Source organism: Hippoglossus stenolepis, chromosome 24 (genome assembly GCF_022539355.2).
Source record: "Hippoglossus stenolepis isolate QCI-W04-F060 chromosome 24, HSTE1.2, whole genome shotgun sequence".
Classification (NCBI taxonomy): domain Eukaryota; kingdom Metazoa; phylum Chordata; class Actinopteri; order Pleuronectiformes; family Pleuronectidae; genus Hippoglossus; species Hippoglossus stenolepis.
This window is the reverse complement of record NC_061506.1, coordinates 404829-418167: the sequence shown is the minus strand read 5'-3', so window position 1 is coordinate 418167 and position 13339 is coordinate 404829. Positions and strand designations below refer to the sequence as shown.

General features: G+C 44.7%; 3 protein-coding genes across 4 annotated transcripts; 1 reads left to right on the top strand and 2 right to left on the bottom strand.

Annotated features, from left to right (window-relative positions):
* Positions 1-658: 658 nt before the first annotated feature.
* Positions 659-2887, bottom strand: LOC118103641 (uncharacterized protein C1orf115). The gene is made up of 2 exons (XM_035150777.2): positions 2494-2887; positions 659-1163 (listed from the first exon to the last, which is right to left on the bottom strand). Exons 1-2 carry the CDS (start codon positions 2716-2718, stop codon positions 1008-1010), a joined length of 381 nt encoding a protein of 126 aa, XP_035006668.1. The 5' UTR covers positions 2719-2887; the 3' UTR covers positions 659-1007.
* Positions 2888-4818: 1931 nt separating this feature from the next.
* On the bottom strand, positions 4819-7966 carry LOC118103634 (zinc finger protein 541). Its single transcript, XM_035150769.2, has 10 exons — positions 7866-7966; positions 7175-7221; positions 6878-6965; positions 6390-6723; positions 6156-6210; positions 5941-6080; positions 5762-5865; positions 5501-5555; positions 5342-5427; positions 4819-5263 (listed from the first exon to the last, which is right to left on the bottom strand). The coding sequence occupies exons 2-10, from the start codon at positions 7219-7221 to the stop codon at positions 5087-5089; spliced, it is 1086 nt and encodes a 361-aa protein (XP_035006660.2). The 5' UTR covers positions 7866-7966; the 3' UTR covers positions 4819-5086.
* A 2903-nt stretch (positions 7967-10869) lies between these two features.
* On the top strand, positions 10870-13076 carry lipt1 (lipoyltransferase 1). Of its 2 annotated transcripts, XM_035150773.2 has the most exons (5): positions 10870-10964; positions 11353-11473; positions 11534-11927; positions 12130-12351; positions 12429-13076. In XM_035150773.2, exons 2-5 carry the CDS (start codon positions 11417-11419, stop codon positions 12833-12835), a joined length of 1080 nt encoding a protein of 359 aa, XP_035006664.2. In that variant the 5' UTR covers positions 10870-10964; positions 11353-11416; the 3' UTR covers positions 12836-13076. The 2 variants fall into 2 exon arrangements, with proteins under 2 accessions (XP_035006664.2, XP_035006663.2); XM_035150772.2 differs by having other exon boundaries at positions 11353-11927.
* Positions 13077-13339: the final 263 nt, after the last annotated feature.

Genomic DNA, 13339 nt, shown 5'->3' with positions numbered 1-13339 from the left:
AGAGAGAGAGAGAGAGAGAGAGGAGAGAGGGAGTTGGAGAGAGAGAGAGAGAGAGAGAGAGAGAGGAGAGAGAGAGAGAGAGAGAGAGAGAGAGAGAGAGAGAGAGAGAGAGTTAGAGAGAGAGAGAGAGAGAGAGAGAGAGAGAGAGGGGAGTTGGAGAGAGAGAGAGAGAGAGACAGAGAGAGGGGAGTTGGAGAGAGAGAGAGAGAGGAGGGAGAGTTAGAGAGAGAGAGAGAGAGAGAGAGAGAGAGAGAGAGAGAGAGTTGGAGAGAGAGAGAGAGAGAGAGAGAGAGAGAGAGAGAGAGAGAGAGAGAGAGAGAGGGAGAGTGAGAGAGAGAGAGAGAGAGAGAGAGAGAGGAGTTAGAGGGAGAGTTAGAGAGAGAGAGATTCACAGTGAACTCTCATTTAAAGTTTTTTGTTGAAACATGAAGGAGCAGAATATCTTGATACAGTGACATCATGTGGTCCTTTGATGTGGGAGCAAAGAAAAGGGAGGATGGGAAGAAGGAAATGGGAAAGGAGGGGGTAGTGAAGGAAGTAAGGAGGTATGGAAGGTCTAAAGTATAAAGTATATTTAAAGGGACAAAGTCAATTCATTTCCAGTAGAAGTTTTAATGTTTATTCATATTTAATAAAAGAGTTTGTTACATTGGTCTGAAGCAGAAAAGAAAGAAAAACTATATAATACACTATAACATGTCAAATACACAATAAACATATAATACTGTTTAATCTCAGAAAGAGTTGAAAATAAGAAAATATTAATTTATAATGTCAAATATATATTCATATATATAATAAGAGTAAATGTCACCAACACTGATGATTAAAATATAAAACAAACTGAAAGTAAACACATTAAGGTTTGATTATTTCAAAAGTGAAATAACAAAAGGTTTTATTAGAATGCAAACTATCGAACAGGGGCCAGAACCCCCATGGGCCCCTGACCTCCTGGGCCCCTGACCTCCTGGGCCCCTGACCTCCTGACCTCCTGGCCTCAGCGGTCACTTCACTGCCCCGTCATGCCGGCTGCCCGCTCCACTGTTAACCACCGTCACCACCGTGGCCACAGCTGAGGCCGGCGTGGTGTAAACGGACGCCATGTTCTGTAAGCCAATCATCAGACAGCTCCAGCTGAAGCGCAGCGCCTTCCCGACGTTCTGCCGAGACAAGAGACGGTCAGTGGTTCCTGTGAAGGTCTCGGGGACCTGGGTCCTTCTGAGGACATATACTATATACTACATAACGTCTCAATGTGCTGAGCTCATCAGAAGAAGAACAAAGATCTGATCTTTTCCTCTGTGACGACGTCGCCGCTGGAGAATCCCCCAGAACACGTTGAATGTTGACTTTACTCTTAGTGTTAATAATTATTTAAAGGTATGAATAAATACGCTCTGCTCTTATTTACATTTCTACGACAGGTCGGACTGTTCCTGCTGACCTCGCTCCTCTCTCCGCTGCAGTGCATGATGGGATATAGTGCTCAGTGAGTGACCATCGGTTGTACACGGCTTATCATGATGCATTATGGGAAACGCTGAGTGCTCTATGAAGGGGCTATAAACCGTAGATTGTCTCTACTCTGATGAATTTGAAGTCATGAGAAGCTGCAGCTTGATTCATGTCTGGAGACAAAAGGTTTCTTTCCAACCAGATGGAGAAAGAATGAGTTTCCTGCAGAAACAGAAGTAAAGTATCAAAGATGATATATCGTGAGTATCCAGAGTTCTCCTGCAGGAGGAGTCACTAGTGGTAGAAGGTCCTGTTGAGTGCTGGTCATCAGTTCTCTGTGCTGTTAGTGATCTCTGCTCCAGTGTGTCGGGGTCAAAGGTCAAACTCACCCTGTTGAGTCAATGATTGACAGCAGAGATAACGTGACTTCACCTGCAGCCGTCAGTCAAACGCTGCTGTTAACTTGTTAACCATAACCATAACCATAACCCTTTAATATCTCACTCAGTTCTTCAGCTTTCGAGTTCTGCTCCTCTGGAGACAGAGAAACTCCAGAATCTTCTTTAGCTTCTTATTGACTCAGCTTCGAGTCTCAGGTGTTTACCTTCTGCAGTTATACATGTTTAGAGATTATAGAGATTATAGAGATTATATAGATTTGTAGGGTTAAAGGTTACCTGAGATCCACAATGCAGTTGGTTTCACTGGGAGTCGTTGCAGTCGTTTTATTGAGTTTTATATAAGCTAGTATGATTTGTTTTAGTAAAAATATTTATTATTTTAGTCATTTCTCTTTATATTTAATTCGTATTTTAGTGGTTTTGGGATTTTAAATTCTTATTTAATCATGTTTTATTGATGTAATGTATTTTATTATTTGTTTTCATTTGAATTTTATATTTTATTTCTACATAAACTAGTATAATTTGTTTTAAATGTAGTTTTATTGAAACGTTTGCTCATTAATATTCATCAGCTGATATTAATGAACACAGAATTACACAGTGTGATTATTATATTTCAGTTTTCTTTTACCTTTCTGTACTTTTTATATTTCCTCTTCTTCTTCCTCTTCTTCTCCTCCTTCCTCTTCCTCCTCTCCTCGGGCGTCTCTCTCTCCTCCTCCGCCTCCTCGATCAGAGGTTCGTATTTATCCGGCAGGACAGAGAAATAAACTTCTTTGGAGCTTTTCTGTTTCTTCCCCAGAGGAGAAGCTGCTCCCTCCTCTTCCTCCTTCTTCTTCTCCTCCTGCTGTCCCATCCCTCGTTCCTCCTCTTCTGTGGCAGCGTTTCTCCTGCTCCTCTCAGCTCCTGGTTTCAGACAGAAGGACCTTTGGAGTGAGGAGGAGTCAAACTTTATTAGACGCCTGAAGCCGATTCAGACACAGGAAACTCTGTGAGCTCCCACACGAAACAGGAAAGTCGGGATCACAAGAAGAATGTGGACTTTTTAAAACCTGGTTCAGAAACTTTCAGCTCAGAGTCGATGAATTCAGTTTGTTTTACTGAGTAAACACTGAAAATTCACACGGTGCTGAGTCAACATCGAAGAGGAACACGTCCCTCACGTCGCTAGAAGCTGCTTTTTAATCTGAAAACACTTTGACTCCATGTGAGTCGTTAAAAGAAAAGTTTAAACTCTGTGATTACATTCACAACTAGACTCAGGACGTGGTTAGCTTAGCTTAGCATAAAGGCTGGAAGCAGAGGGGAACTGTTAGCATAGTCCTGTCCACAGAATCACAAAAACACATCAGGAAACAAAACCCATGTGTGTAGCATGTATGTAGCATGTAGCCACGCTAAGCTCTGTGGACAAGCAGTACTTTTACTGTAAAAGTATAATGACTATTAAAGTATAATGCTGCAGATATTATTCTAACACATTGAGCTCTGACGTGTCCACATACTTTTGGCCTTGTTGTGTAACTCATATCAAAGCCTGACCTGGATGTGACATGAAAACATGACAACATGAACGTGAGGACAGACACACACAAACCCTGAGGCCACTTTTCTTTCTCTCTTTATCCAGATCTGTTCTTCACTCAGAGACGATCCAGTGATGCAACAACATACAACAGCATACAACAACATACAACAACATGCAACAACATACAACAACATACAACAACATGCAACAACATGCAACAACATGCAACAACATACAACAACATACAACAACATGCAACAACATGCAACAACATACAACAACATGCAACAACATACAACAACATACAACAACATACAACAAGAATCAGGTCAGACCTAAGAAACTGTTCAACACATTTTATTTCACAACATTAAAGATAATAAAGGACTTTTTAATTTTATATTCAGCCACAGAACTAACTTCACTGAACTGGAAGTTCTAAACCTGTGTGTGTGTGTGTGTGTGTGTGTGTGTGTGGGGGGGGGGTGGGGGGTGTGTGTGTGGGTGTGTGTGGGTGTGTGTGGGTGTGGGTGTGTGTGGTGTGTGTGGGTGTGTGTGGCTTCAGTCCAGTCCCTGGATAAGTGAGACTATTTCACCATAATGATACACACGTATATATATATATATAAAATCTTTGTGTTGTATAAGTAATAACATTATTAAAGTGTTTGTCGGAGCTCGACCATCAGTAAAGTCTACGTGTGTTAGTTCAGTGTTTCAGGTCAGAAACTGAACCTGAATGAATGAAAACCACAGACACACACACACACAGAGACACACACACACACACACACAGAGACACACACACACACAGAGACACACACACACACAGAGACACACACACAGAGAGACACACACACTTCCTGTCACAGTGTCACCTTTGTGAGACTGACGAGTCATTTCTGATAGCTGCTGTGTGTGTGTGGGTGTTTGTGGCTGCGTGTGTGGGTGTGATAGTGTGTGTGTGTGTGTCGGGTCATGTTAGTTTCCATCAGTGGTTTTGACTCAGCTTCCTGTTGTGTTCAGTGTTTGATCAGTTTAAGACATTAATGTGATTGGTGAGTTTTCAGAGTCACGATGCTTCACTTTGTTCCACAGACGTTTTCTCTCGTGTGCTTAGTTCTGGAAGTTTTCCTGAAGCTGGTGAAAGGAGAAGGGGTCAGTGTAAAGTGTGTGTTCATGAATCACATTGTGTCCTCGCGTCTGGGGAAACACACAAAGAGTCGGTGTCTCTGAGTTAGATCTGAACGTCCCTGAGTGAAGACACTACAATGTCCTGTTGGTCCTCTATCTATAACCTGACCTTGGATCTGCTCAGAGAGAGAAGGAGGATCTGTGGAACCAGACAGGCTCTATTCTCCTGAACAGATAGAATATACATTATACGTCATGTATGAGGCATTAATAACTGGAACTGATGTCGTCACATTTCCAGATTTCAAAGTTGACTTTTTATTTAGTTTTCGTCTCATTTTCTTCAGTGGAAAAACAAGTGGTCAACAAATACAAGTCGCCGTGGTTACATGAGATGAACTAGTTCATACTGATTATTCACAAGGTTTGGACTCGGCGGGTCGAGATCAGGAGTCACTAACTGATCACATATCTATAATCTACACCTTTACTTTTTAAACACAACTTGATGACACAATGAGAGAAACAATGTTTCTGGTTCTTCAAACTAAAGTCGCTCTCATCAACTCCTCTTGTCTAAAGCTGAAGGTCGCTCAGGGTCAAAGTCGTCTGATGAGCTCCTGACGTTGGTCTCGGGCAGAGTGACGGTCAGCCCAGCAGGGGGCCTCGCTCTCAGACTCAGCTTCTTCTTCCACAGATAATAAAACTCCACACACTGCGAGACGGACTTGGTCTGAACCTGAACACAGATCGTAACAGATTATCACCGTTAAATACACATCATCACACTTTCTCATAACGATAGAAATCAACTCACCGCTCTCTGAACTCTGCTGAAATCTTTCCGATGGAGCCGCAGAGATTTGACCAGCGACGTCGTCTCGCCCGCGCTCCACGCCACATCTGTAATAAACATTTAATATGTACGTTAATCTGAGTCTGAGGAACGTCTGTTCCCTTCGTACAGGACGCTGACCTGCGTGGCTTTGGTCCGAGGACTCCGGAGTCGACAGAAGTTTCTCCAGCGTCAGCTGCAAACAACAAAACACGGAGGTGGAGTCAGGGACTGCTCTGCACCAATCAGAATTCAGAAGCACTCATTTAAGATCTGATGACACCTGGTGGTTGTTCATCAAACTGAAACTTTTATAAAATCATAGAAAACAAATCAAATCATTTAATAATTAAAAATAAACAAATCAAATCAAATGGTTTGTAAGAAAAAAAAAGGTTTTACCAGAAAGTCTCCTGCGCTCTGTGATAGGACGTGGAGGGCGTGCTCTGGGCTGGCCCCGCCCCCTGGCACCACACTGGAGCGAGCCATCGTCAACAGAGTCGTGACTGGACGAACAATGTGTCAATCAAATAACCTGTCATCATGATTATTATAACGAGGAAACGTTTCTGTGTGTTTACCTCGCTGTTGATTGACGGGTTTCTCCAGCTCGTCACACGGCGTCCACAGCCACAGTGCATTCTGGGAGTCAGAGTGGGCGTATTTATGGTTGCGTAGGGGTGGGATTTCAGCCTGGAAGCCCCGCCCTACATTGATCCTCCTGTGATTGACAGCTCAGGGTTATCGGGTGATCAGATAGTGATGTCGTTAAAAGTTGATTTGGAACTTAACTTACGGCTTATTGATTTCTGCTGTTGGTGTCTCCATGGCAACAAGGTCACTGAGTCCATCTGCCAATCAGAGATAGACACTTAAACATCAGTCACGGCTGTTATCCAATCAGCAGAGGCCCCTCCCCTCTAGCGCCCCCCCGAGGATCGGGAGCGAACTCATCAGCATTTTGTACATCAAGTATCTTTAATTAACGATGTAGCCTCCAGGTGGCGCTTGTGTTGCTGAACCGACTCACTGTTTGGACTGTGAAGCTGAACAGTTTGTGCTCTCCGCTGCCTCCTGGTGGTGACGGAGCAGTACAGCCCCGGCCCTGCCCTGATCGGACACAGCATGAGCGGAGGGGTGTAATGACCTTCGACCTCTCTGGCCGCTGCGCTGCCCCTAGTGACCACTTCCTGTTCCTCCAGGTGCATCAGGCTGCGGTAGAGCACAGCGCCTCCGGTGGCTGGAGACGTGCGACTGCATCTCCTCTGTCCACCCCTACACGCCTTGGACGCCACTCTGGATTGGACGGGCACAGACACCGGCATCACCACGGAGACCGAGCTGCGGACGGGTGGATCCTCGCCCTGGTAAAAAAACCACATGAAACCGGCGTTCAAACGCTGTCGTCACGGAGACGCATTGATGAGCTCGTTCATCAATGGGAACTTGAGCTTTAACTTTAATTCACATTCAGTCTTTGTGAGTAAATACAAGTTAGAAAGAAAACATAGTGTGAACCTTCTTCAAGCAGCTGTGAGAGCGCATGTGACCGTTCAACGCCGGGAGACTCCGGAAATCTCTCTTACACACTGTGCACAGCAGCCTGCTACACACACAGACAGACACACACAGACACACACAGACACACACAGACACACACACACACACAGACACACACAGACAGACACACACACACACAGACAGACACACACACAGAATACATGACATTGAACAGGTTTATTCATCTGTAGGTTTTTAACAACAGTAACAAGTTTCTGTTGGAACAACACTGAGAAGTGAACAGCATCATTTTACCTGTTGTCTAAAACCTTTGTGTTGTTTTCAGGTTGTGAACTTTTCATCTGGAAATGAACAGAAAACATTGAAATCAGTTCATTATTCTATTATTCTCTAAATGATACTATGTGAATTTACATATTAGTGAATTATGGACATATTTGCTTTTCTACTTTATTCATCCCTCACTGGTTTGATTATTGATATTTACTCTAAACCATAAATACTTATTTACTTTTGTCTCCGCTCATTTACCTTTTGAGGAATACATTTGCTTTCTATGCATTTATTTAATTAATAACGTTTAATTTTGGGGGCATTTATTGACACATATAATTATTTATTCATGCCTTCACTTGTGTATTGATGCAGATATTTACTCACTTTTTTATTGTTTTACTTGTTTATGTACTTAAAAAAAAACTCACTGCACTTTAATCCACTTAATTACTCATTTTACTTTTCAGTGCACTTATCTACTTAGATTTACTAATAATTACTTTTTTACTCATAGACCTATTTACTTTATTAATCCTTTATTACTTTATGCATTTCATTCCAAACTTACTGTTGCTCGATGCACTTTACTTTCTTATTTAGTTAATATCTCTGTTTATTATTCTCACTAGTTTCCTCGCTGGTTTTTAAATGAACATTATAATTACGTTACCGGAGCTAAAGAATCAAATTGAAATCTTTTCTTACTCACCAAGGTCCACGGTGGTTGTGCCTCTCCTCCTCCTCCTCTTCCTCTTCCTCTTCCTCCTCTTCCTCCTCTTCCTCCTCCTCTTTCCCTTCCTCTTCCTCTTCCTCTTCCTCCTCCTCTTCCTCCTCCTCCTCCTCTTACTCCTCCTCCTCTTACTCCTCCTCCTCCTCTTACTCCTCCACCTCCACCTCCTCCAGGCTCGTCGCTCCACATCAGCCCAGCAGCGAGGCTCGGAGCTTGGGCAGCACCGCTCACACTCTGGCCTCCTCCCTGAGGAGAGAAACTCGGGTCGAAGACGTCCGTCTGGTCCTGGATCAGATCCGTTTGGTTCAGGAGGAGGTGTCGACTCGTCTGATGAAGGTGGTGCTGGCGAGCTTCAGAGGTCAGAGGGCAGCGGTGGAAGGTTTGATCTGGGATCAGCTGCGTCGATGTTTCTCTGTGAAAACCCAGAGTCTCATTCATGGGATGAATCTGAGGCGCGGGGCTGGAGATGGTCTGGGTTTGTGGGTAATGAGGACTCGGACCAGGGGTGGTGGGACTGCAGAAGACATGTGGGACGTAACCGTCATGGTAACCGTCTTGGTAACTGTCATGGTAACCATCATGGTAACCATCAGGGAAGAAGTGTGTGTTAGGCACGTCCCCAGTTGCTTCCGAGCTCCACCCCCCCAGGCCGACTCCTCCAGACATGGAGCCCACTGGAGGGCACTGTGTCTCCAGAGGCCCCCAGGGGTCCTGACCTGGACCGGGTGTGTCAACATGTCCACACACTCCACCGGGAACCAGAGGGTGAGCGTTGTAAGAGAATCTGTGCGTGTCCTGCTGCTGAGTCACACCAGGACTGTTCTGGTTCTGCAGATCCAGGTGAGCTGTGGTCTGAGATAAAAAGATTCAGATTCAGAGAACGTAGACGTGTCGGTTCTGGTTTGTGAGGAAACAGAATAAAATCGTACCTGGTAGAAAACACTGTCGAAGGAGCAGAGTTCAGATTCCCTCCAGTTTAGATTGATCAGACCTGGATCATGATGAGGGCCGGAGAGGAGGTGCTGAGGAGGGAGGTGTTGAGGGGAGGTCACATAGGGAGGAGGAGGAGGGAGGACGTGGGGAGCGTTTCCATGGTTTCTGAGTGATGAGGGGGAGGAGAGGGGAGGAGCTGACTGATGGATGATGGGAGGAGGAGAGGACGAGGAGAAGGTCCACATGTCAGACATGATGAGTGTGTATGTGCATGATTGTGTGTGTGTGTGTGTGTCGCAGGTTGTCGTCTGGATGATGTCGTCACGTGAATCTGTTGATCTGAAACAAACAAAAACAAACATGGAAGGTTCCGTGTTTACGTACGAATGATAAACAACGAGTAACGACCACGTGGGTCCCGCCCACACACATGTTGGACCAATCATGAGTCAGTCTGAGCTGTCAATCATGATGTCTCAGCCTGTTTTATATCATCAAATGATGAAATAAAACCAAACTGATCACAAACACTTGAACAAACATCAGTGAAACTTCTTAAGATTTTACTTTGGTCCATGTCCCATCTGCTAACATGGAGGAGGTTTATGACTTATACTGCAGCCAGCCACCAGGGGGCGAGTGAGATGCTTTGGCTTCACTTTGGTGAGCTGTCATGTCGTCCATCTTTATTTACTCTAATGTTTTATAATCAAGTAAAAGATTTCGGTCAATAAAATAACAAAATGCCAAACAGGTGATTTCCCAGGTTTAGTGTATTTACTGTTTATGATGTAAACATAAAGACGTGTGGACATGAACTCGTGTGTTCAGATTATTTATACAGATATTTTCTTTATCTTCAGTTCAATGTGAAGTTGTGTCAGATGTAAATGTAGAAGTTCCGAGCGGAGATCACAGCCTCGGGTCCTTTGTTCTTTACAGATCAAGTGTCTGTGTCACGGAGAAACGGACACGTAAACCACAGCAGCTGTTTCTAAGCGACTGAACACTCAGACAGAGTCACACAGCCGCGGCTCCGTCACACCAACAACCCTCTTCAACTCAGTATTCTGGTGAGGAATATTTCACCAGCTTTTCATTTCTGTCGCTTAGACACATTTTCAAATCTCATATTTAACAACGGTCACATTTATTTATTCTGTCATTTTCCTTAACATCATGAAAACAAAACAACGTCTTCGTGATGAACCTGTGTCTAAATCGATCTGTAGATAAATGAATAGAAACAGTTGAAGTTTCGTTTGAAATAACTTCTCACCTGAAACATCATGAAGTGACAGTGACTGAGTGAGAGAGTCAGGATGTGGTCACATGTTCTTCCTCTGCTCGACTTCTTCTTCTTCTTCCTCATGACGACCGGTTCAGAGACACACGACTTCACACGCGAGTAAAACAGGACACAGCCGAGTAAATAACCAACTGCATCTGGAAATAAACAGCTGTAATGTAGAGATTCATTCAAATGAGCAGATCAGTTTGAGTCAGATTCATATTCTCCATAATCAATAGTGTAGTGTTGTCGTAGTATAAGTATTATACTAGTAGTAGTAGTAGTAGTATACTAGTATTATTATTATTATTATTATACTAGTAGTAGTAGTATTATTATTATACTAGTAGTAGTAGTATTGTGGGTCGGAACCCTTGTTTAGCAGGTCGCAGTACAACACGGACCCTCGGAAGTGTAGGACTGAGGTCGAAACCAAATGGATTCTACCCTTCAAAATAAAAGCTTTCCTTTATTGTAACACCGGACACATGACGACGCATATAAATACACATGTTTATGTAGTTTAAACAGAGTTTGTACTTTATAATATTGTATTTATTATTTATACAAACGCATCCAGTCATACCGGGGATATTACTCAGAAAGACGTTTTCTTTATTTCTTTTATAATTCACAGATGTAACTTATTATCTTTACCAAACAAGTATCACCGTGTTGTATGATGTGTATTTTATTATGTTCTTTATTTAATTCTCCTGGTTTGAAATAAAACGCGGATAAACGGAGACATTGGGTTTCGTAAACAGTTTGTCACCTTTATTTTGAAGGTTGTAAAGGGAAGTAGTCTGTCGCTGGTAGTTCTTCTTCGTTGGTCCGATTCCGCGTCGGTTCAGGTCAGCACGAGACTGTTTTCAATGTGTTTTAATACTTTAATTGAAAGTACAGTGAGTAACCTGTGTGTAGTAATACTTTGTACAAAGACTTGTCTTTACCTGTAACGTGAAGTATTTTACATTTGATTCTTTTACAGTTTAGTGTTCAGTAAAACAAACATCTCAAGTTTGATCTATTGATAGAGTCCTGAATACATATTCACTTTGTACAAAATATACATGTATGTACACACACTTATATATGTACTCATGTACATATATATCCAACTTGATGGAATCATTATTTGAATGAAACACCATTTTATATGTATATGTATATGTATATGTATATATATGTATATCTCATAATTGTGGGTGAAGAGATGTTGAGGATGTTTAGTGTTTTCAGATCTTTCCGCCCTGAGGAGCTGAAACGGGTCCGGAGATGTTCGGAGTCTGATGCTTGTGTCGTGATGTCGAACATCAGAAGGTCGTTGTCTCTCCTCAGAAGGTTCACGTGTCGGACTGAGGTCCAGTCATCCAGGACCAGGTCCTGCTCCGGCGGCGTGTTCCCGTCGGACGTGGGCCTGGTCCTGAAGTCTCAGTCCACCGATGTGTTCCAGAACCTGGCCCTGGAGGACTGGATCGACGCCAACGTGGACCTGCAGCAGCGCGGTGTCCTGCTGCTGTGGAGGAACCGGCCGGCCGTCGTCATCGGACGCCACCAGAACCCCTGGACCGAGTGCAACCTGCCGGCCATGAGGAGGATGGGGATCCCTGTGGCCCGCAGGCGGAGCGGCGGCGGGACGGTGTTCCACGACCTCGGGAACCTCAACCTGACCTTCTTCGCCTCCAAGAAGGAGTACGACCGGCGGAGGAACCTGAAGGTCGTCACCGAGGCTCTGAGGCGAGTCAGCCCGGCGCTGGACGTCCAGGCCACGGACAGATTCGACATTTTACTCAACGGACACCTCAAGATCTCAGGTACAGAGGAGGAGGGGCTTATTTTAATAAGACAGAAAGCACTGCTCTATAACAGGAAATGAGATCAGATAAAACTTTATTGATCCCTGAAGCTGACATTAATATTAAAGTGTGATGTTATTAAATATGAAATATTATAAGTGGAGCTGTGAGCAGCCGATTGTCCCGTGTAGTTTACTCTTGTTTACGTGGTCGTTGACAGGAACTGCGTCCAGACTGAGCAGGAAGTCGTCGTACCATCACTGCACGCTGCTTCACTCCGCTGACCGCTCCGCCCTCTCCGCCGTGCTCCGCCCCTCCTGCCCCGGTATCCACAGCAACGCCACACCCAGCGTACCCTCCCCTGTGGCCAACCTGCTGGACCACGCCCCCACGCTGCAGTGGGAGGAGCTTCTTGATGGACTGGTGCACCAATACAACGCAGGTCGTGTGAAGGTTCTACTTCCCTCTAGTGTTTGTGTGGAACTGTAATTTGCTGATGTTCTGTTTCCTGACCCTCAGAGTTCGGCCTCAGCTCCGCCTCCAGCCTCGTCGACCCCACGGATGAGTCCACGTTTCCCGACATCAGCCGGATGGAGAAAGAGCTGCGTAGCTGGGACTGGACGTTTGGGAAGACGCCTAAATTCAGTGTGCAGACGCAGCTGGAGCTGACGGACTCCTCTGCTCGCTGCTCCGCTCAGCTGCACATGGAGGTGAAGAACGGGCTGGTCCAGAGCTGTGAGCTCCAGGTGCCTGCAGACTGGCTTCCTGCGCGGCTGAGCGGCGAGCTGACGGACTCGCTGGTCGGTGAGAGGTTCTGTCCACAGCGAGCGGCCGCAGGTGTCGCTGCGCTGCTGCGGGCGCAGAGCGGCGAGCTGCAGAGCCGACTGCACATCCTGTGTGACGCTGTGATGTCAGTGATGGGCTGATGCTTGTGTCCATGGGTCTGATCCACTCAGTGCTGCTGGCGCCCCCAGGAGGCTCCAGCACTCATGACAGCTGCAGTGTGAACATTAGCATCATTACAAGCATGTGGAAAAACAAACTGTCTCAGATTCACAGGTATTATATCGTTTATCTTTGTTTTGTGACGTTTCAGATTTTTGTTATTTAAGAATCCGCAGCTGAAAGAAGCTGAAACAATAAAAGTATTTATTTACTTGTTATTTATTTCAAGTGGTCGTGTGTTTTCATGTCGACGTGAGACAGAGCGAAGCAGCTTGATATAAACAAACGTGTCCGACGTGTTTCTGTCGACTGAAGAAACAGAAATATCACGTACTCGTGTAACATTCAGTGATCTGCTCTTGTAAAAGAATCCTGTCATCAAATAATACAACTGTGGTATGAATATGGTTATGAATTCAGTTTATATAGTTCGGGCCCGAGCACCGACGGTGGGAGGCCCTATTGGCCCCGCATGAGATATTAGA

Coding starts and splice junctions, on each gene's coding strand:
- LOC118103641 (XM_035150777.2), bottom strand. CDS start 2,718: ATGGGACAGCAGGAGGAGAAGAAGAAGGAGGAAGAGGAGGGAGCAGCT. Junction 1,164..2,493: donor AATATAAAAAGTACAGAAAG/GTAAAAGAAAAC, acceptor TTGTCTCGGCAG/AACGTCGGGAAGGCGCTGCG.
- LOC118103634 (XM_035150769.2), bottom strand. CDS start 7,221: ATGAAAAGTTCACAACCTGAAAACAACACAAAGGTTTTAGACAACAG. Junction 6,724..6,877: donor CTCACAGCTGCTTGAAGAAG/GTTCACACTATG, acceptor TTTTTTTACCAG/GGCGAGGATCCACCCGTCCG. Junction 5,866..5,940: donor ACCCGTCAATCAACAGCGAG/GTAAACACACAG, acceptor TTGTTCGTCCAG/TCACGACTCTGTTGACGATG.
- lipt1 (XM_035150772.2), top strand. CDS start 11,417: ATGTCGAACATCAGAAGGTCGTTGTCTCTCCTCAGAAGGTTCACGTGT. Junction 11,928..12,129: donor CGGACACCTCAAGATCTCAG/GTACAGAGGAGG, acceptor GGTCGTTGACAG/GAACTGCGTCCAGACTGAGC. Junction 12,352..12,428: donor GGTGCACCAATACAACGCAG/GTCGTGTGAAGG, acceptor CCTGACCCTCAG/AGTTCGGCCTCAGCTCCGCC.